The following is a 21896-nucleotide window of genomic DNA, read 5'->3' as shown; positions in this document are numbered from 1 at the left end:
CAACCAAGTTCATTGTTCTTGGTTAATAATTGAGGCGTTCCGTTTTCTCGGGCGACATTTCTCAACTCAAACGAGTATTTACTTTGCGGCCGAAGTAATAAACTCTCCTTATTTTATTCCAAGTCCTCGTAAATAATAAAGCCGCATCGACCGGGCGCTGTTCAAAATTTAAACCCCCTATATGCGTGAAGGTGTATCGCGCCCTTTAAATTTTTAATCCGGCCGAAATAGGCTCCGCGTCGCCCTTTTTCGATTGGGACTAATCCGAGCCCATACGCGGGCAGGATGCGCCCAAAAATACTCGTTATCGCGCAATTGTTTAGCTAAATCCCACGATATCGCGAACAATACAATCTAATCGGGATCGCCTCTCGAAAACACATGTTCGATGAGGGGCAATTCGGTCTACCAATTTTAAAGCCGCTGAGTAATTTAGGTGCAGTTGAGCGCGCTTATCATGTAAACAAAGAGCGTCAAGTAGGAAAACGACGTTTTTTCTGCGTGGCGAACGGACGAACTGCTGGACGCAATGAGTCATCCGAGCGCTTCGACAACAATCACGGCAGCGTTTAGTCGGTGCACAATTGCCGAGCAATTGATAGTTTGACCCTCCCGATAGAGGCATGGCGAAGCGAAGGAAGTACGCTGTCGGTAAATGACCAAACGGGGAGTTTCCGTGTGGGCGTCTGTTTTATATTAATTGAACGTCAATTAACGGCAGGCGGGACTAATCGGGGTTTGTGATTGCAGCGGCGACGAAGAGGAAGTTCTGGAACCCCAGGAAGTGGTTCAAGAGGAAGAACAAGGCAGCGGAGGACGTCATTCCGGTGGATATCGTCGAGAAGGATGACCTCAGGAGCAGGTCCACGAGCGAGCTGTCCATCACGGACGACCAGATTAGAAGGAGGTGAGGAGATGAGTAATTGTGTGGGATAAAGTTGAGCTGGTTGCGGCACGGGACCGTGTTCATAGAGCTTTAAAAATACAAGGGCTCACGAGATTATTTTCATTCCTGACTAAAACCCCCGATTCTGCCTCATTCCTGAAAAAAGGGCATTTGCGGCCTCCGAGATTCTTTCTTATTCCTGAAAAAAAAAGACACCAGGGACCCCCGAGATTCTTTCTCTTTCTGAAAAAAAATACACCAAGTGTCCTCGAGATTTTTTCTTGTTTCTGAAAAAAGATACACAAAAGATGCCCCTGAGATTCTTTTTCATTCCTCAAAAAAATACAATAGGTGTTCGTTCCCGAAATTTTTTTTCATTCATACACTAGGTGCCCCTGAGATTCTTTCTCATTCCTGAAAAAAAGACACTGGACGCCCCGAGATTTTTTCTCATTCCTGAAAACAATACACCAGGTGCACCCAAGATTCCTTCTCATTCCTGAAAAAAAAAACGCTTGAGGCTCCCGAGATATTTTCGAAAATAGACACCTGAAGCTCTCGAGATTCTTTCTTATCCCTGAAAAAAGGCACTTGAGGCCCCCGAGATTTTTTCTTACTGCTGAAAAAAAAAATACCTACAAGGTGTCCCTGCGATTCTTTTTCGTTTCAGAAAAAAAGACGCTTGAGGCTCCCGACACAATTTCTTATTCCTGAAAAAAGACAATTGAAGCCCCCGAGATTCTTTCTCATTCCTGAAAATAGACATTAGGTTTCCGAGATCCTTTATCCTCTTTAAAAAAATACACTAGGTGCCCCTGACATTCTTTCTCATTTCTGAAAAAAGCCACTTGAGGATGCCAAGATTTTTTTCTCATCCCTGAAAAAAAACACTTGAGGTCCCTGAGATTCTTTCTCATTTCTGAAATAAAGACACGAGGGCACCCGTGATTCCTTCTCATTTCTCAAAAAAAAAAAAAACGCCTTTGAGGCCCGCGAAATTCTTTCTCATTCCTGAAAAAAAAAACCGTTTGAGGCCTCTGAGATTCTTTCTCACTCCTGAAAAAAATACAGTTGAAGCCCCCAAGATTTTTTGTCATTCCTGAAAAAACTGCACGAAAGCCTCTGGGATTCTTTCTCATTTCTGAAAAAAAAAACGAGGCCCCGAGATACCTTCTCATTCCTGAAAAGAAGACTTGAAACCCCCGAGATTTTTTCCTGAAAAAAAACCTTTGAGGCCATCAAGTTTCTTTCGCATTCCCGAAAAAAAGACACTTAAAGTGCCCGTGATTTTTTCGCATTCCTGAAAAAACCGTTTTGAGACTTCTGAGATTCTTTCTCATTTCTAAAAACAAAGACTTGAGGTCACGAGATTCCAACACATTTCTGAAAAAAAGACTCTTGAAGCCCCCCAGATTTTTTTTAATTTTTTTAATAAACATATTGTCCTGACGAAAAAATCCTTGAGGTTCCCGAGATTCTTTCTCATTTCTGAAAAAAAGACACTTGAGGCCACCGAGATTTTTTCTCATTCCTGAAAAAAATACAGTTGAAACCCCCGAGATTCTTTGTCATTCCTGAAAAAACTGCATGAGGCCTCTGAGATTCTTTCTCATTTCTGAAAACAAAGACTCGAGGCCACGAAATTTCTATTCATTCCTGAAAAAAGACTTGAAGCCCCCCAGATTCTTTCCAGAAGAATAAAATCCCTTGAGTTTCCCGAGATTCTTTCTCATTCCTGAAAAAAACCACTTGAGGCGCCCAAGATTGTTTCTGATTCCTGAAAAAAAAACACTTGAGGCACCTGACATTCTTTCTCATTTCTGAAGAAAGACACTTGAGGCCATCGAGATTCTTTCTCATTCCTGAAAAAAATACAGTTGAAACCCCCGAGATTTTTTTGTCGTTCTTGAAAAAACTGCACGAAGCCTGTAAGATTTTTTTCTCATTTCTGAAAAAAAGACTCTTGAAGCTATCGAAATTCTTTCCTGAAAAAAACCGTTTGAGGCCTCTGAGATTCTTTCTGATTTCCGAAAACAAAGACTCGAGGCCACGAGATTCCTATTCATTCCTGAAAAAAGACTCTTGAAGCCCCCCAGATTCTTTCCTGAAGAAAAAAACCCGTGAAATTCCCAAGATTTTTTTCTCATTCCTGAAAAATAAACACTTGGGGCTCCTGAGATTCTTTCTCATTCCTGAAAAAAACCGCGTGAGGCCTCGTGAGAATCTTTCTCATTTCTGAAAAAAACCGCTTGAGGCCCCCGAGGTTCTTTTCCATTTCTGAAAAAAGACACTCGAGGCCCTCGAAATGTTTTTCTCATTCCTAAAAAAAAACACTTGGGGCCCCTGACATTCTTTCTCATTTCTGAAAAAAAAAGACACGAGGGCCCGAGATTCCTGCTCATTCCTGAAAAAAACCGTTTGAGGCCTCTGAGATTCTTTCTTATTTCTGGAAACAAAGACACGAGACCACGAGATTCCTATTAATTTCTGAAAAAAAGACTTGAAGCCCCCGAGATTCTTTTCCGAAGAAAAAAAACCCTTGAGACTCCCGAGATTCTTTCTCATTTCGGAAAAAAAGACACTTGAGGCCAACGAGATTCTTTCTCATTCCTGAAAAAACACACTTGAAGCCACCGGGATTTTTTCTCATTCCAAAAAAGACACTTGGGGCCCCTAAGATTCTTTCTCATTACTGAAAAAAACCACTTAAGGCCCCTATGATTTTTATTCATTCCTGAAAAAAAAAAACGCTTGAGCCCCCCGAGATTCTTTCTCATTCTTGAAAAAAAGACACCTAAAGCCCCCGAAATTCTTTCTCATTCTTAAAAAAAAATCGCTGAGGCATATGAGATTCTTTCTCATTTCTTGGAAAAAAAGATACGAAGCCTCGAGATTCCTATTCATTCCAAAAAAAAAGACTCTTCAAGTCCCCGAGATTATTTCATGAAAAAAAAGCCGTTGAGGGTCCCGAGAATCTTTCTTGGAAAAAAAACCGTTGAGGCTCCCGAGATTCTTTCTCATTTCTGAAAAAAGACACTTGAGTCCACCGAGATTTTTTCTCATTCCTGAAAAAAAGACACTTGAAGCCCCCGAGATTCTTTCTCATTCCAAAAAAGACTCTTGAAGCCCCGCAGTTTCTTTCCTGAAAAATAAAACCTTAAGTTCCCGAGATTCTTTCTCATTTCTGAAAAAAAGACACTTGAGGCCACCGTGTTTCTTTCTAATTCCTGAAAAAAGGACATTTGAAGTCACCGAGATTCGTTCTCATTCCAAAAAAAGACACTTGGAGCCCCTGAGATTCTTTCTCATCCCTCAAAAAAGCCACATGCGGCCCCCAAGATTTTTTCTCATTCCTGAAAAAAGACACTTGAAGCCACCGAGATTCTTTCTCATTCCAAAAAAGACACTTGGGGCCCCTGAGATTCTTTCCCATTCCTGAAAAAAACCACTTGAGGCCCCTATGATTTTTATTCATTCCTGAAAATCTCATTTCTCAAAAAACACACTTGAGGCCACCGAGATTATTTCTCATTCTTAAAAAAAACCGCTTGAGGCCTATGAAATTCTTTCTCATTTCTGGGAAAAAAAGATACGAAGCCTCGAGATTCCTATTCATTCCTGAAAAAAGACTCTTGAAGCCCCCGAGATTATTTCCTGAAAAAAAAGCCGTCGAGGCTCCCGAGATTCTTTCCTGAAAAAAAAAAACCGTTGAGGCTCCCGAGATTCTTTCCCATTTCTGAAAAAAGACACTTGAGTCCACCGAGATTTTTTCTCATTCCAAAAAACTCTCTTGAAGCCCCGCAGTTTCTTTCCTGAAGAAAAAAAACCTTGCAGTTCCCGAGATTCTTTCTCATTCCAGAAAAGACACTTGGGGCCCCTGAGATTCTTTCCCATTCCTGAAAAAAACCACTTGAAGCCCCTATGATTTTTATTCATTCCTGAAAATCTCATTTCTCAAAAAACACACTTGAGGCCACCGAGATTATTTCTCATTCCTGAAAAAAGACGCTTAAAGCCCCCGACATTCTTTATCACTCTTTAAAAAACCGCTTGAGGCCTATGAGATTCTTTCTTATTTCTGGGAAAAAAAGATACGAAGCCTCGAGATTCCTATTCATTCCTGAAAAAAACTCTTGAAGCCCCCGAGATTATTTCCTGAGAAAAAAGCCGCTGAAGCTCCCGAGATTCTTTCCAGAAAAAAAAAACCGTTGAGGCTCCCGAGATTCTTTCTCATTTCTGAAAAAAGACACTTGAGTCCACAGAGATTTTTTCTCGTTCCTGGACAAAAGACACTTAAAGCCCCCGAGATTCTTTCTCATTCCAAAAAAGACACTTGAAGCCCCGCAGTTTCTTTCCTGAAGAAAAAAAGACCTTGAAGTTCCCGAGATTCTTTCTCATTTCTGAAAAAAAGACACTTTTGGCCACCGTGATTCTTTCTCATTCCTGAAAAAAGGACACTTGAAGTCACCGAGATTCTTTCTCATTCCAAAAAAAGACACTTGGAGCCCTTGAGATTCTTTCTCATTCCTGAAAAAAACTACTTGAGGCCCCTATGATTTTTATTCATTCCTGAAAAAAAAAAAACGCGTGAGGCCCCCGAGATTCCTTCTCATTTCTCAAAAAAAAACACATTTGAGGCCACCGAGATTTTTTCTCATTCCTGAAAAAAAAGACTGTTAAATCCCTCGAAATTCTTTCTCATTCTTAAAAAAAACCGCTTGAGGCCTATAAGATTCTTTCTCATTTCTGGGAAAAAAAGATACGAAGCCTCGAGATTCCTATTCATTCCTGAAAAAAAGGCTCTTTAAACCCCCGAACTTCTTTCCTGAAAAAAACTGTTGAAGCTTCCGAGATTCTTTCCTGAAAAAAAAAACGTTTCTTTCTCATTTCTGAAAAAAGACACTTTTGAGTCCACCGAGATTTTTTCTCATTCCTGAAAAAAGACTTGAAGCCCCCGAGATTCTTTTTCATTCCAAGAAAGACTCTTGAAGCCCCGCATATTGTTTCCTGAAGAAAAAAAAAACCTTGAAATTCCTGAGATTCTTTCTCATTCCTGAAAAAAGGACACTTGAAGTCACCGGGATTCTTTTTCATTCCAAAAAAGACACTTGGAGCCCTTGATATTCTTTCTCATTTCTGGAAAAAAAAACACTTGAGGCCCCTGAGATTCTTTCTCATTTCTGAAGTAAATACACGGAGACCCCCGAGATTCCTTCTCTTTTCTCAAAAAAACACCTTTGAGACCCCCGAGATTCTTTCTCATTATGAAAAAAAGACACTTTACCCTCCGAGATTCATTCTCATTCCTGAAAAAAAGTCCCTTGAAGCCTCCGAGATTCTTTTTTGAACAGAAAACCCTTTAGGCTCCCAAGATTCTTTCTCATTCCTGAAAAAAAGACACTTGATACACCCCCGAAGTTCTTTCGCAATCCCAATAAAAAAACCACTTGGGGCCCCCGAGGTTCTTTCCCCTTTCTGAAAAAAGATACTTGAGTGCCCCGAAATGCTTTCTCGTTCTTGAAAAAAAGATACTCAGAACCCTCGAGATGTTTTCTCATTCCTGAAAACAAAAAAAAAACAATTTGGGCCTCTGACATTTTTCTCATTTCTGAAAAAAAGACACAAAGCCCCGAGATTCCTCCTCATTCCTGCAAAAAAAAGCTCGTGAGGCCCCCGAGATTCTTTCCCATTCCTTAAAAATGACGCTTAAGGCCCCCAGATTTTTTCACATTCCTTAAAAAAAGACACTTCTGGATCATTATGTCAATCCCACCGACTGCGCCATTTACGCATCTTTTAAACTCAAACCTCCCCTTTTCAGCAGGAGCGGGTCGTCGATGCCCCCCGGCCTCAGCGTCTCCCACGACAGCGTCTTCCACTCCCCGAACTCCGGCTCTGACATCGAGCTGGATGCGGCTCAGAGCTCTTCCTCCCTGTCCATTTCGCAGCCCCAGATCGACTCGAGGTTACAGGTGAGTTTGTAGTCACGCCACGCCAAACCGACAACTCATTTTGTTTTCGGCGAACGTGGAACGTTGCGTCCTTGCCCGGACTTATTCATTATCCGAAAATAAACCGGGTTGTTTTGAAGGCTCGAACATGAGCAGATGCACTATCCTATCGCTTCTTTATCGCGACGGCTAAATAAATGATCGAGATCGATGGACGCGTTGTGATTATTTTATGGAATGTAAACACGTGAAGGTTGCCGAGGCGTCCGGACGACGACGCCTGGATGAAGGATGGTCATGGAACGTGCGTAGAGTAGTGAAATCGGGTGTATTTACAAGGTACAGGGTACAGGGGTTTGTTGAATAGATGATTTATTTTAGCGTGACGTCATCAGTTTTTTGACCGAGATGAGTGACAACGCGACTACAGGAAGCAAAAATCCAGTTGCATTTAAAAACAGCTACGTTTGTCGTCACCTTGTTACACGTTCATGCAAATACCATCATTTTTGTTTACTCTTTCAATCGTCGCTCGCTGCAGTGGGCGCAACCGTCGAAAAAAACCTCAACAACTACTATTTCTGTTCGGTTTCGACATATCTATCACGAATTCTTTCCAAGTGAATCGCATTCTCGGCTAATTAGTGGAAAACATTCGTGCGATAAGCTGCTACAATGCGTTCTTTTGACCTCCGACGCAGACAGTTTGACAACCTGAGCTCGCGACTTCGACACCACCTAAATATAAATACAGGAAATGCAAGGAATTTCGGTCGCACTAGAATAAACATCGCAGGCGACGCTCAAATGTAGTACAAACTTCCTTTTATGTTATCATTCAGAAACAGGATGAACAATTCGAGTGACAAAGGCCAGATAGCAGGATTTTTCGAGGAGCTCGGGTAGCGATTACTGGGGTCTTGGACGCGTCCGGCGAGATATTGGGTTGTGGTCGTGTGTATGTACAGTGGTGGCCTGAAAATTTCGGATTAGGGGGGTTTTGAGGGCCGGGGTCGATTCGTGGCGGTTGAGGAGAGGATTACGTTGCAGGCGGTGTAATCCAGCTCTGGTAAAGGACAGGTGCAAGTCGATAATTTTCGCATTTAAGTGGTCAGCCGTATGTCCGTTGCTTGCATCCGAGTAGAAACTCAAGGTCGGAATGGATTTTATTTCATTTGTGACTATTATACACTTTCCATTGCTCAGAAAAGTTCAACAGACAATTACCATTTTGGCCTTGAGGGTTTTTTCTGTTTTGGTATTAGCGTTTATCAGGGTTATACAGGCTCGAAGAGAGCGTGGAAATTGTAGGAGAAATCGATTTTTTTTATTTGATGAATCGTTACAGATGTCGTTAAATCGGTGTAAATCTTACTGATTGGTTAATTGGCGTAAAATACTTGTGTGTGATGTGTAATTAAATTTAAATGATCGATTTAATGAAAATATATAAAGCCAGAAAAATTGAGAATCAAATCATTCTAAGGTTTGTTTTTGTTAACTAATCGCTTTTTGGTTTTTCGACTTCTTGATTTCTCAACTTCTCGATTTTTTAATTGTTTAATTCTTCGATTTTTCAGTTATTCAATTTTTCGACGTTTCGACTTTTCGATGCTTCAGTTTTCTTCTATTTTAGTTTTGGGATTTTTCAATACATATTACGATTCAATTCTTCGACTTTTAAATTTTAGATTTTTCAATTTTTTGATATTTCGATTTTAGAATCCCTCATTTTTTTTTCTTTAATTTTTCGAATCTCCACTTTCTCTTCAGACGGGCTTTTCAATTTCTCAAATTTGCGATGTTTCAGTTTTATGAATTTTTAATTCTTCGATTTTCGATTTCTCAACTTCTCGATTTTTCGACAATTCGATGTCTCCGCTTTTCAATTTTTTGATGCTTCGATTTTAGGATTTTTCATTATTTCAACTCTTCAATTTTTTGATTTGCCGATTTTTAAATTTTGGATTTTCGATTTTTCTGTCAGTTTTGGAATTTTGGAGTTTAATTTTTCGACTTTTCGATTTCTCGATTCTTCAATTCTTCAATTTTTCTTCGATTTTTTTATGTTTCCATTTCACGATTTATCAATTTTTCGATTTCCCGATTTTTAAATTTTGGATTGTGAATTTTTCGATTTTTTGTGGTTTTGATTTCTCGATTTTTCCGGTTCAGTTTTGGAATTTTTCAGTAGGTTCGATTCTTCAATTTTTCGATCTCTTAATGTATTGATGCACTTCAGTTTTGAGATTTTTCAATTTTTCTTCGATTTTTCCATTTTTCGATTTTTAAATTTCAGATTTTTCAATTCTTCGATTTTTTGATGTTTCGATTTCTCGATTTATCAATTTTTCGATTCTTCAGTTTTTCTTCATTTAGTTTTGGGTTTTTTCAATATTTCGATTCAATGTTTCAATTTTTCGATTTCTCGATTTTTAAATTTTAGATTTTTCGACTTCTCGACTTCAATTTTTAGATTTTTCATTTTTTGATTTTTGGATGTTTCGATTTCTCAATTTATCAATTTTTTCATTCCTCAGCATTTCCTTAATCATACTTTTGGGATTTTTCAATGTTTCGAGTTATCGATTTTTTACTTATTCGAGTTTTAAATTTTAGATTTTTCAATTTTTCGATTTTTAATATCTCGATTTTTTGATATTTCAGTTTTTCGAATCTTCACTTTCCCAATTCTTCAGACGGGTTTTTCAGTTTTTCAATTTCTCAATTAATCGACTTTTTGGTTTTTCGGTTTTCGATTTCTCAACTTCTCCATTTTTCGCATTTTCGAGATTTTAAATTTTCGATTTTTCGACTTTTCGACGTCTCGATTTTTCAATTTTTTGATATTTTTGTTTTAGGATTTTTCAGTTTTTTTTATTCTTTAATTTTTGGATTTTTCAATTTCTCGATTTTTCGATATTTCAATGTTAGAATTTTTCAATTTTTCGAATATTCACGTTCCCGAATCTTAAGACGGATTTTTCGATTTTTTGATCTCGATTATTCGACTTTTTTGTTTTTAGATTTTCGATTTCTCAACTTCTGGATTTTTCACCTATTCGATATTTTAAATTTTCGATTTTTCGACTTTCTGACTGCAATTTTTCGATTTCTCGATTCTTCAATTCTTCAATTTTTCGATCTCCCAATTTTTCGGTGCTTCAGTTTTGAGATTTTTCAATTTTTCAGTTCTTCAATTATTTTTCTTCGATTTTTCCATTTTTCGATTTTTAAATTTTAGATTTTTTGATTTTTTGATGTTTCGAGTTCTTGATTTATCAATATTTCGATTGAATTTTTCGATTTGTCGATTTAACAATTTTTTTATATTTCGATATTTCAGTTTTGGGATTTTTCAATTTTTCGATTCTGCAATGATTTTTCTTCGATTTTTCCATTTTTCGATTTTTAAATTTTAGATTTTTCAAATTTTTCGATTTTTCGATGTTTCAAGTTCTCGATTGATCAATTTTTCGATACTTCAGTATTTCTTCTATTTCAGTTTTGGAATTTTTCAATATTTCGGTTCAATTTTTCGATTTATCGATTTTTTTCTTATTCGATTTTTCAATTTTTTGATTTTTAAATTTTAGATCTTTCAATTTTTTGGTATTTCGGTTTTAGGATTTTTTTATTCTTCAATTTTTCGAATCTTCACTTTCCCAATTTTGTAGACGGGTTTTTCGATTTTTCGATTTCTCAATTTCGCAATTAATACATTTCTTGGTTTTTGGAATTTCAATTTCTCAACATCTCGATTTTTCAGTTTTTCTTTTCGATGTCTCGATTCTTCAATTCTTCAATTATTCGATGCTTCAGTTTTGAGATCTTTCAATTTTTCGATTCTTCAATTTTTCTTCGATTTGTTCATTTTTCGGTTTTTAAATTTTATATTTTTCAATTATTTTGTTGTTTCGATTTCTCGATTTATCAGTTTTTCTTCTATTTTAGTTTTGGAATTTTTCAATTTCTCGATAAATCAACTTTTTGGTTTTTCGATTTTCGATTTCTCAACTTCTCCATTTTTCGGTTTTTCAATATTTTAAATTTTCGGTTTTTGACTTTTCGGCTTCAATTTTTCGATTTCTCGATTCTTCAATTCTTCAATTTCTCGATTTCTCAGTTTTTGGATTATTCAGTTTTGAGATTGTTTAATTTTTCGGTTTTTTAATAATTTTTCTTCGATGTTTCCATATTTGGATTTATCAATTTTTCGATTCTTCAGTGTTTCTTCTATTTCTGTTTTGGGATTTCCCAATATTTCGATTGAATTTTTCGATTTTGAAATATTAAATTTTTCGATTTATCAATTTTTTGATTTTGCGATATTTCAGTTGTGAGATTTTTCAATTTTTCGATTCTTCAATAATTTTTCTTCAATTTTTCCATTTTTCGTTCTTTAAATTTTAGATGTTTCAATTTTTTCGATTTTTTGATGTTTCAAGTTCTCGATTAATCAATTTTTCGATTCTTCAGTTTTTCTTGTTTTCCAGTTTTGGGATTTTTCAATATTTCGATTAAATTTTTCGATTTGTCGATTATTTCTTATTCAAGTCTTCAATTTTTCGATTTTTAAATTTTAGGATTTTCAATTTTTTGATATTTAGGTTTTAGGATTTTTTTATTCTTCAATTGTTCGAATCTTCACTTTCCCAATTTTGTAAACGGGTTTTTCGATTTTCGATTTCTCAACTTCTCGTTTTTTCAGTTTTTTGATATTTTAAATTTTCGATTTTTTGACTTTCCGATTTCAATTTTTCAACTTTTCGATTTCTCAATTTTTCAATTCTTCAATTTTTCGATGCTTCAGTTTAGAGATTCTTCAATTTTTCGATTCTTTAATTTTTCTTCGATTTTTTTCATTTTTCGATTTTAAATTTTTTGTTTCGATTTCTCGATTTATCAGTTTTTCGATATTTCGGTTTTAGAATTTTTCAGTTTTTTGTTCCTCAATTTTTCGATTTTTCAATTTTTCGAATCTCCACTTTACGGATTCTTCAGACAGACTTTTCAATTTTATGAATTGTTAATTTTTTTATTTTTCCGTTTTTCGATATTTTAAATTTTCAATTTTTCGACTTTCCAATTTCAATGTTTCAATTTTTCGTCAATTTTTTTGTTGTTTCGATTTCTTGATTTATCAATTTTTCGAATCTTAAGTTTTTTTTCTATTTTAGTTTTGGGATTTTTTAATATCTCGATTTATCGATTTTTTACTTATTCAATTTTTCGATTTTTAAATTTGTTTTTCAGTTTTTTTATAATTCGGTTTTAGGATTTTTTTATTCTTCAATTTTTTGTTTCTTCACTTTCCCAATTCTGTAGACAGGTTTTTCGATTTCTCAGTTTCTCAATTAATCGACTTCTTGGTTTTTCGATGCTCAAATTCTTAACTTCTCGATTTTCCAGTTTTTCGATATTTTAAATTTTCGATTTTTCGACTTTTCGATTTCTTTTAGATGCTTCAGTTTTGAGATTTTTCGATTTGTTTTCTATTTTAGTTTTGCGATTTTTCAATATGTATTTGGATTTATCGACTTTTTACTTACTCGATTTTTCGATATTCAGTGTTGAAATTTTTCAATTTTTCGTATCTTCACTTTCCCAATTCTACAGACGGTTTTTTCAATTTTTGAATTTCCCGATTTCCCGATTCTTCAATTCTTCAATTTTTCGATGCTTCAGTTCTGAGATTTTTCAATTTTTCGATTATTCACTTTTTCTTCGGTTTTCCATTTTTCGATTTTTCAATTTTTTGATTTTTTGACTTCTCGATTTCTGGATTTTTCAGTGTTTCCTTTCTCTTTTTCCAATTTTTTGACTGTCGCTTTTTCGATTTCCCAATTTTTCGAGGTTCCGATTTTTCAGTTTTTCGATTTCTCAATGTTTCATCATTTCAGTTGTGAAATTTTCTATTTTTAAATTTTGGACTTTTCGATTTCTCAGTGTTTCGATTTTTCCGTTTATCGATTTTAAAATTTTTCAGTTAAGTTTTTTGATTTTTCAGTTCTTCGATATTTCTATTCTTCAGTTTTCGAATTTTTTTATTTTTGTAATGAAGCTTAAATAATTTTTAATATGAATGAGCGAATTTATTATTGTGCAAAAAAAGTGAATCTTGAAAATGTTTATGACTACTAAATTCGGAGAAGTCCGGCAACCTGAACATGCTCGCTGCGCTCGCACTTTAAGAATTTGTTTTTTTTTAAAGTAATAAGTCTAGAAATTTATTATTAAAACCTGAACAACTTCGCTGAGATTCTTCGTTATCACTTCTATGATACTGAACTGAAAAAAAAAAAAACGTTTAGAATGCGAGCGCAGCGAGCATGTTCGGGGTTTACTAAAAAAAAATGGTCCAAAGATATAAAATATATTAATTTTTTTGAGTCACTTTGGATAAGTAAATATAAAAACTAACCCGAAACGGGAGACCTATTTTGCGTGCTGTAAGGATTATGACACGTCCAGAAAAGATGAACGTTAAATGCAAAGCCAATTTCTAATTTCAGTTTACGATTATGTAAGTGTAAAGATAAAGTTTTACTTTGTTGTTGATTTTGTTTATGTCATCCATAAAAGTGCCTACTTGGAATTAGAACTTAAAAAAATTGTTTTCAATAGTTATCAGTTCTAATCAAAAACCATTACGTGAAGATCAGTAGATATCATTATTATATTAAATAAAACTCAACTCAAGAAGATTGTACAGATATTTTGTTATCCACTTGTGCTATTCTATGCATATTTGATAATCTTATCTTTCCCGGAAAAAAGCAGTAGCCGTTTTAAAATCGTACATATTGACCTGGAATCGATAGAAAAGCATCTGTGCATTTATATTTAGAAGTAAAATAGTAGCAAAACTTTATCAAAATTTGGTGCTTCAAGATTTAGAAAATTTTCCAACCGTACATTTTTTTAATTCAGCAACAGTGGCGTGCACACAATAAAACCTAAAAATAATCCGTGGTCGCACTCGCTCCGCTTCCACAACATCGCCAAAACCCTGTTAACCAAAATCCCGCCTGCCGAATAACGCACAGTCGACCGAACACGGAAATAAATTCTTCGCTCCGACACGAAGAATTCGTGATTCGACGGTCAATATCTCTATCTTCAAATTAAGCTGGAAGTTTAATCCTCCGGCAGTTCGTTCTGCTTGTTTTGTCACAAACGTTTGTTGGGAGGATAATAGCGGATTACGTAAGATGGCTTTTTTGTGCACAGATACACACTCAATTATCGGTTACTGGGATCGGCAAGGATAAACTGGATCTTGCAATCAGGCGTGGGAGGCGAGAAAAAAAGTCGTACGCCACTGGCCACAACGTCACTTCCGAATCACCATTTTCGGGCGGCAATGGTGTCACCCATCGCGGCATCGGGGTCCGCCAACCCCACGTGCCTGACTAACCGGCCCATGCCACGAGCACGTCGATGCCGTTACCTCCGAGAGGTCGGTGCAAACCTGCCAGACGGGTTCGGAACCGCGCGTTTGCAGCAGGTCCTCGCCTACTCTCCAGAAAAACGGCGAATAAACAAACCACGCCGCCGCCGGAGCGTCACGCCGTCACCGGGCTTATCGCCGCGAAAAACCGCCGCTTCCTGGATTCGCCGGAGCCGTGACAGAATTTCCTCCAGGCTATCGCGGATTAACCGGTGCGTGTGTCAGTGCGGTTCGTTACGTGAAATGCAGTGGTTCGTTTCGATGAGATGAAAGTGCGGGCTAAGTCGAAAGGTCGCTGTTGGGGCAGGACGGAGCGAGTCCCTGCCAGGACGAGGCTCTGCAGGATCTGGGTGAGAAACGGTTGGATTTTTACGAGCAAGACGATAATGGGATTACTCACCGCTTACGCAATTACTGTTACTTGTTTTTATTTAAATGAACGTCGGCGGTTACGGGTTTAGAGAGGATTTTTGTAAACGTCAGTGTTGGGAGTCGGATGGTGGCGCGCGTTATCGGAGTCCTTCGAAAGTAAAAAGACCAAAAAATGGACTAAGTAGTGCAAATCGTTTCACAATGTGTCGACAGTCCGTGGGGCAAGTGAAACGGAGTTTCTTAATGCTGTTTTAATTGGTACTTAATGGAAAAGCAACAATGTGTTTTTTTCACCCAGAAGTTGTGGCATTGGGCAAAGCTAAAATCGGTCGATCGTTTAGTGGAAATTTTTAGCCTTCTTTACAATTGCAACGATTTTAGAGAGCGTTTGACTTAAGGCTGTTGTTACAGTAATTACGGAAAAAACTCACAACTGATTTAGTTTACGTCAATTTTCAAATATAATCAGTGATTTCGAAAGAGGAAGGACCCAGCTGTGTTTGTATAGCGCTGTTTTCGTTTGATTGCTGAAATACCGGCTCACACTATCAGTTCTATCTGTTTAAAATTTCACTCGAATTTAGAAAATTATTTATTAATTTTGGTGCTATATAGACATAGCTTGATCCTTCCTCTTTCCATTTCAATAAACATTTTTAAGAAATATTGCAAAGTAACGAAGCAATAAGACTCCTACGTAGTCGCTGCATGTACTTTTGCATTGCACATTGTGTGTCCTATTTGTTATCACTTATCAATTCGATAAACCAAGCTACTCGTAAGAACATATATTTCGTACGGTCAAGCGCAGCTCGCCCCGACTACACCGTTCCTTCTCAACTTCCGCTCCTCCAAACCCGCGAAATCGACAGCTCGATTTTACATAATCGACGTTTTTAATAGTACATGATTCACATTTCACCAAGTGGGTCAAGTTTTTAGCGCGCCGCCAAAGGTCACGATTCAAACAGTTACCAAAAACAATGGCCACATTATCGATCATGCAGTTGACACAAATCGGAGTCGGAAAATTCGTCCTCAAGTGCGACAACGAAACACAGGAGTCGGTTTGTTTTATTAGATAAGGCGATCGTCACACTTCCACGACTTGTGTTTCACTCCCGATTATTTAGATTCCTATTAATCACCGCTTCTCTCCATCGGAAAGATTTATACGTTTTTAAATTGAAGCGATTACGGCTGTCACTCCACCGATGACAAAACATAAACAAGACATGTTTGTGTTGCTAATCGCATCCGTCCATTCGAGCGATGTTAACAGCATTTTCCACGCGTGGCTTGAATTTTGATGGTTTTTAATTACGCGGAGCGGAAGGGTTTTCGGGAAATGCGGGGTGTTCGGATGAGGAGGGTGCAGCAAATGGCGACGAGGTGGCGGCGGTTTTTGAATTTCGCGCCTCGGGATTTTTACTTGACTGTCTCTCTAATAAAAGTTCGAATTTTTCAATAAATCCATTTTTCGATTAGCAAGTTTTTGAGTTTTCAACTTTCGGATTTTCGCTTTTTGAGTTTTTTCAGTGTTTCGAAATTTTCGTTCCCCGATTTTTAATTTTTCCTTTCTTCAGTACATATTTTGATTTGCAATTTTTTGAGTTCCCAGTTTAAATTTTCAATTTTTTAGTTTTTTGTTACTTCAGAGATTTGCAATTTCTAGATTCCACAATTTTTCTATTTTTGGATTTTTCGGTTCTTCAATTTCTCGTGTTGCAGTTTTTTTGAAATTTCAAATTTAAAACTTTGTTTTTCAGTTTTTAGAATTTTCAGATTTTTAATTTTTCGTTTTCGCAATTTTTGATTTGCAATATTTGACTTTTGCATTTTTTAATTTCTAGATTTTGCACTTTTCGGTTTTTCGTTTTTTCAGTTGTTATATTTCCAATTTTTTGATTTTTTGATTTCGGATGTTTTTTCGAAAATTCGCATCGAAAATACAAGGGCAATATGAAAAAAAAATCCTGCTTTACAATTTTTCCAAATTTCAGTTTGAATAAACTTGTTCTTTTTGTCCAGAATCTAAAAATGCAAAAACGAGAACTTGATTATTTAAAAGCTAAAATTTGAAAAATCGAAAAATCGAAGGAACGAAAATTTGCAACATCAAATACCTAAAAATTCGAAAAATTGAAAACTAGAAAACTTAAAAGCGAAAAATTGTAAAATCGAAAAATTGAAAAATTCAAGAGTTGATAAATAGAAACTTTGAAAAACTTAAAACAAATTCGAAAAATTGCAAATCAAAAAATTGTACAATCTAACAACGATCGGAAAATGCAGAAATTAAAAAATCGGAAAATTAAAAAAAAATCGATCTTTCAGTTTTTCGATATTTTAAATTTTCGATTTTCCGACTTTTAGATTTCTCGATTTTTCAATTTTTCGATGCTTCAGTTTTGAGATTTTTCGATTTGTCTTCTATTTTAGTTTTGCGATTTTTCAATATTTGGATTTATCGACTTTTTACTTACTCGATTTTTCGATATTTCAGTATTGAAATTTTTCAATTTTTAGTATCTTCACTTTCCCAATTCTACAGACGGTTTTTTCAATTTTTGAATTTCCCGATTACTCGATTCTTCAATTCTTCAATTTTTCGATGCTTCAGTTCTGAGATTTTTCAATTTTTCGATTGTTCACTTTTTCTTCGATTTTTCCATTTTTCGATTTCTAAATTTTCGATTTTTTAATTTTTTGATTTTTTGACTTCTCGATTTCTGGATTTTTTAGTGTTTCCTTTCTCTGTTCCAGTTTTCCAATTTTTTGGCTGTCGGTTTTTCGGTTTCCCAATTTTTCGAGGTTCCGATTTTTCAGTTTTTCGACTTCTCAATGTTTCATCATTTCAGTTGTGAAATTTTTTATTTTTAAATTTTGGACTTCTCGATTTCTCAGTGTTTCGATTTTTCCATTTATCGATTTTAAAATTTTTCAGTCAAGTTTTTCGATTCGTCAATTTTTCGATTTTTCAGTTCTTCGATATTTCTATTCTTCAGTTTTCGATTTTTTTTATTTTTGTAATGAAGCTTAAATAATTTTTAATATGAATGAGAGAATTTATTATTGTGCAAAAAAAGTGAAACTTGAAAATGTTTGTGACTACTAAATTCGGAGAAGTCCGGCAACCTGAACATGCTCGCTGCGCTCACACTTTAAGAATTTGTTTTTTTAAAGTAATAAGTCTAGAAATTTATTATTAAAATGTGAACAACTTCGCTGAGATTCTTCGTTAATCACTTCTATGATACTGAACCGTAAAAAAAAACGCTTAGAATGCGAGCGCAGCGAGCACGTTCGGGGTTTATTAAAAAAAATGGTCCAAAGATATAAAATATATTATTTTTTTTGAGTCACCTTGTATAAGTGGCTTGAATTTTGATGGTTTTTAATTACGCGGAGCGGAAGGGTTTTCGGAAAATGCGGGGTGTTCGGATGAGGTGGGTGTAGCAAATGGCGACAAGGTGGCGGCGGTGTTTGAATTTCGCGCCTCAAGATTTTTACTTGACTGTCTCTCTAATAAAAGTTCGAATTTTTCAATAAATCCATTTTTCGATTAGCAACTTTTTGAGTTTTCAACTTTCGGATTTTTGCTTTTTGAGTTTTTTCAGTGTTTCGAGTTTTCCGTTCCTCGATTTTTAATTTTTCCTTTCTCCAATATTTTGATTTGCAATTTTTTGAGTTCCCAGTTTAAGTTTTCAATTTTTTAGTTTTTTGTTACTTCACTTTTGAGATTTTTCAATTTCTAGATTCCACAATTTTTTATTTTTGAATTTTTCGGTTCTTCAATTTCTCGTGTTGCAATTTTTTTCAAATTTTAAATTTAAAACTTTGTTTTTCAGTTTTTAGAATTTTCAGATTTTTAATTTTTCGTTTCCGCAATTTTTGATTTGCAATTTTTGACTTTCCAGTTTTTTAACTTCTAGATTTTGCACTTTTCAGTTTTTCGTTTTTTCAGGTGTTAGATTTCCAATTTTTTGATTTTTTGATTTCGGATGTTTCCATTTTTCGAAAATTCACATCGAAAATACAAGGGCAATATGAAAAAAAAATCCTGCTTTGCAATTTTTCCAGATTTCGGTATGAATAAACATGTTCTTTTTGTCCAAAATTTAAAAATACAAAAATGAGAACTTGATTATTTAAAAGCTAAAATTTGAAAAATTTGCGAATCAAAAAATTGAAGACATGAAAATTTGAAAAATCGAAGAAACAAAAATTTGCAAGATCAAAAATGTAAAAATTCGAAAAATTGAAAACTAGAAAACTTGAAAGCGAAAAATTGTAAAATTGAAAAACTATAAAACTGAATGAATTGGAAAAGTTAAAAATATATGTAACTATAAAATCGAAAAATTGAATAATTCAAGAGTTGATAAATAGAAACTTTGAAAAACTTAAAACATATTCGAAAAATTGTACAATCTAACAACGATCGGAAAATGCAGAAATTGAAAAATCGGGAAACTAAAAAATTTTTAAAAACCCAAATATGGGTGCTATTAAAAAAATATTCAGTCAACATAATATAAATAACAGTCGTGAAAGCAATTAAAAATTGTTTAGTTAAGAAAACTTTAAAAATAAAATTTGAAAAATCCGAAAATTGGAAAATCGTGAAAATTTCAGTTTTAATAAATTTGATCTTTTTGAATTAAAAAATTGTGAAATTGAAAAATGAAATATTGAAAACTAGAAAACCTAAAATCGGAAAACTGTAAAATTCAAAAAATTGAAGAAACAAAAATTAACAAATGGAAAATTTGAAAATCGAAATATTATAAATCAAGAAACTGGAAAATCCGAAAACTGAATAAACTACCTAGAAATTGACAAATCGAGCTGACTGTAAAATCGAAAAATTGTAAATTAAAAATTTGAAAAAATCAAATGTGGATAAATCAAAATTTTGAAAAACTTAAAATTCAAAACTCAATAACTTGCAAATCGTAAAACCAAAAAACTGTGTGACTTCTAGAAATTCGTGCTATTAAAAAGTCCTCAGTCAACATTCGAATGACATCAATGTGTTTCGTCGAAATTAATGCTTGCCCTCAATTGAAAATCAAAAAGTTTAAATATAAAAATTGAAAACTAGAAAACTTGAAAGCGAAAAATTGTACAATCGACAAACTGTAAAACACAATGAATCGAAAAAGTTAAAAATCTGTGTAACCATAAAATCGAAAAATTGAAAAATTCAAAAGTTTATAAATAGAAACTTTGAAAAACTTAAAACAAATTCGAAAAATTGCAAATGAAAAAAATTGTACAATCTAACAACAATTGGAAGAAAATGCAGAAATTGCAAAATTGGAAAACTAAAAAAAATTTTAAAACTCAAAAATGGGTGCTATTAAAAAAAACAAGTCAACACAGTATAAATAAACGTGGTGAAAGCAATTAAAAATTAATTAGTTAAGAAAACTTTAAATATAAAATTAAAAAACCTAAAATCGGAAAATGTAAATTCGAAAAATTGAACAAACAAAAATTCACATATGGAAAATTTGAAAATCGAAATATTATAAATCAAGAAACTGGAAAATCCGAAAACTGAACAAACGATCTAGAAATTGACAAATCGAGCTGACTGTACAATCGAAAAATTGTAAATTAAAAAGTTGAAAAATGTGCATAAATCAAAATTTTGAAAAAGTTAAAATTCCAAATTCAAAAATTTGCAAATAGTAAAACCAAGAAACTGTGTAATTTTTAAAAATTCGTGCTATTAAAAAATCCTCAGTCAACATTCGAATGACATCAATGTGTTTCGTCGAAATTAATGCATGCCCTCAATTAAAAATCAAAAAATTTAAATATAAAAATTGAAAAACTAAAAACGACAAAATCGTAAAACTGAACAATTAAAAAGCTCAAAAATCAAAAATTGAAAATGCCAAAAGATGAAAATACGTAAAACTTGAAATCGAAAAATTGAAAAAAAGCAAATTGAAAAATCAAAAATTAAAAAAAATAATTTTTCTGGGATAGAAAAATTACACATTACACGTTTTCTGGCCTGCTTAATGTTTCTAAAATTCCATTTTTTGTCCACTCGTTATCCAATACATCGAGAAGAAAACCGGGTGGGTGGGCAGGGCCACTTTGAACACTTAGCAAATTAAATTCAATCTTTATCTCACAGTAAATAAAATAAACCAATGAAATCCAAAAGTTTAGGTGGGTGGGATTAGTTTTACTTTTTTTGTTTAGATTCCACTAGTTATCAATATAAAATCCACTTTTCGTCGAATAAAATAAGCCAATGAAATTCAAAATTGGAAAAATTTTGCTTTTCAAAAACTTGCCGAAAAAATCCCAAAAAATTAAGCGATGTAGATTTCGACATTTTGCAAAAATTGTAAAATCGTGAACATTTCAGTTTTAATTAATTTTATTTTTGAATTAAAGTAAAAATTAGAATGAAGCGTTAAACAATTGAGAACTTGAAAAATTTAAAAGCTAAACTAAAAATTGAAATCTCGATTAATTGAAATAAGAAAAAATTAAAATATCTAGAAATTGAAAAATTGAGAAGCGCAAAATTGAAATATCGAAAAATTGCCAATCAAAAATCTGGGAAACCGAAAAATAACAAAATCAAAGAATAAAAATTGTCAAAAATTGTAAAATTGAAAAATGAAAGATTGAAAACTAGAAAACCTAAAATCGGAAAACTGTAAATTCGAAAAATTGAAGAAACAAAAATTTACAAATGGAAAATTTGAAAATCGAAATTTTTATAAATCAAGAAACTGGAAAATCCGAAAACTAAATAAACAAACTATCTGGAAATTAACAAATCGAGCTGACTGTAAAATCGAAAAATTGTAAATTAAAAATTTGAAAAATCAAAATTTTGAAAAACTTAAAATTCAAAACTCAAAAACTTCCAAATCGTAAAACCAAAAAACTGTGTCATTTTTAAAATTTCGAAAATGGGTGCTATTAAAAAATCCCCAGTCAACATTCGAATGACACCTATGTGTTTCGTCCGAATTAAACGCATAATTAAAAATCAAACAATTGAAAAAATTTAAATTTAAAAATTGAAAAAATTAAAAACGACAAAATCGTAAAATTGAAAAATTAAAAAGCTCAAAAATCAAAAATTGAAAAAGCCAAGAGCTGAAAATACGAAAAACGTCTAATCAAAAATTGAAAAATCAAAAATTAAAAAAAAATATTTTCTGGGATTTATAAAATATGAAATTTACACATT

The 21896-nt window shown here is 34.0% G+C and overlaps 1 protein-coding gene across 6 annotated transcripts in view; it reads left to right on the top strand.

Moving 5' to 3' along the window:
- LOC135124253 (microtubule-associated protein 1B) overlaps positions 1–21896 on the top strand; it is a 92752-nt gene that overhangs the window by 42293 nt on the left and 28563 nt on the right. For 3 of the 6 annotated variants that reach the window (XM_064049216.1, XM_064049192.1, XM_064049207.1), the window contains 2 exons: positions 751–907; positions 6708–6858. In XM_064049216.1, the coding sequence (XP_063905286.1) occupies positions 751–907; positions 6708–6858 (308 nt within the window). Of the gene's footprint in view, positions 1–569; positions 652–750; positions 908–6707; positions 6859–14354; positions 14641–21896 lie in introns of those variants that run through there. The other 3 variants (XM_064049224.1, XM_064049199.1, XM_064049234.1) reach the window with 3 other exon arrangements.

The sequence above is a fragment of the Zophobas morio genome, unplaced genomic scaffold (genome assembly GCF_036711695.1).
Source record: "Zophobas morio isolate AGI-343-1 ecotype UQ-CSIRO unplaced genomic scaffold, CSIRO_AGI_Zmor_V1 ptg000002l, whole genome shotgun sequence".
Classification (NCBI taxonomy): Eukaryota; Metazoa; Arthropoda; class Insecta; order Coleoptera; family Tenebrionidae; genus Zophobas; species Zophobas morio.
Note: the sequence above shows the minus strand (reverse complement) of the source record. Positions and strands in the feature narration are given on the sequence as shown.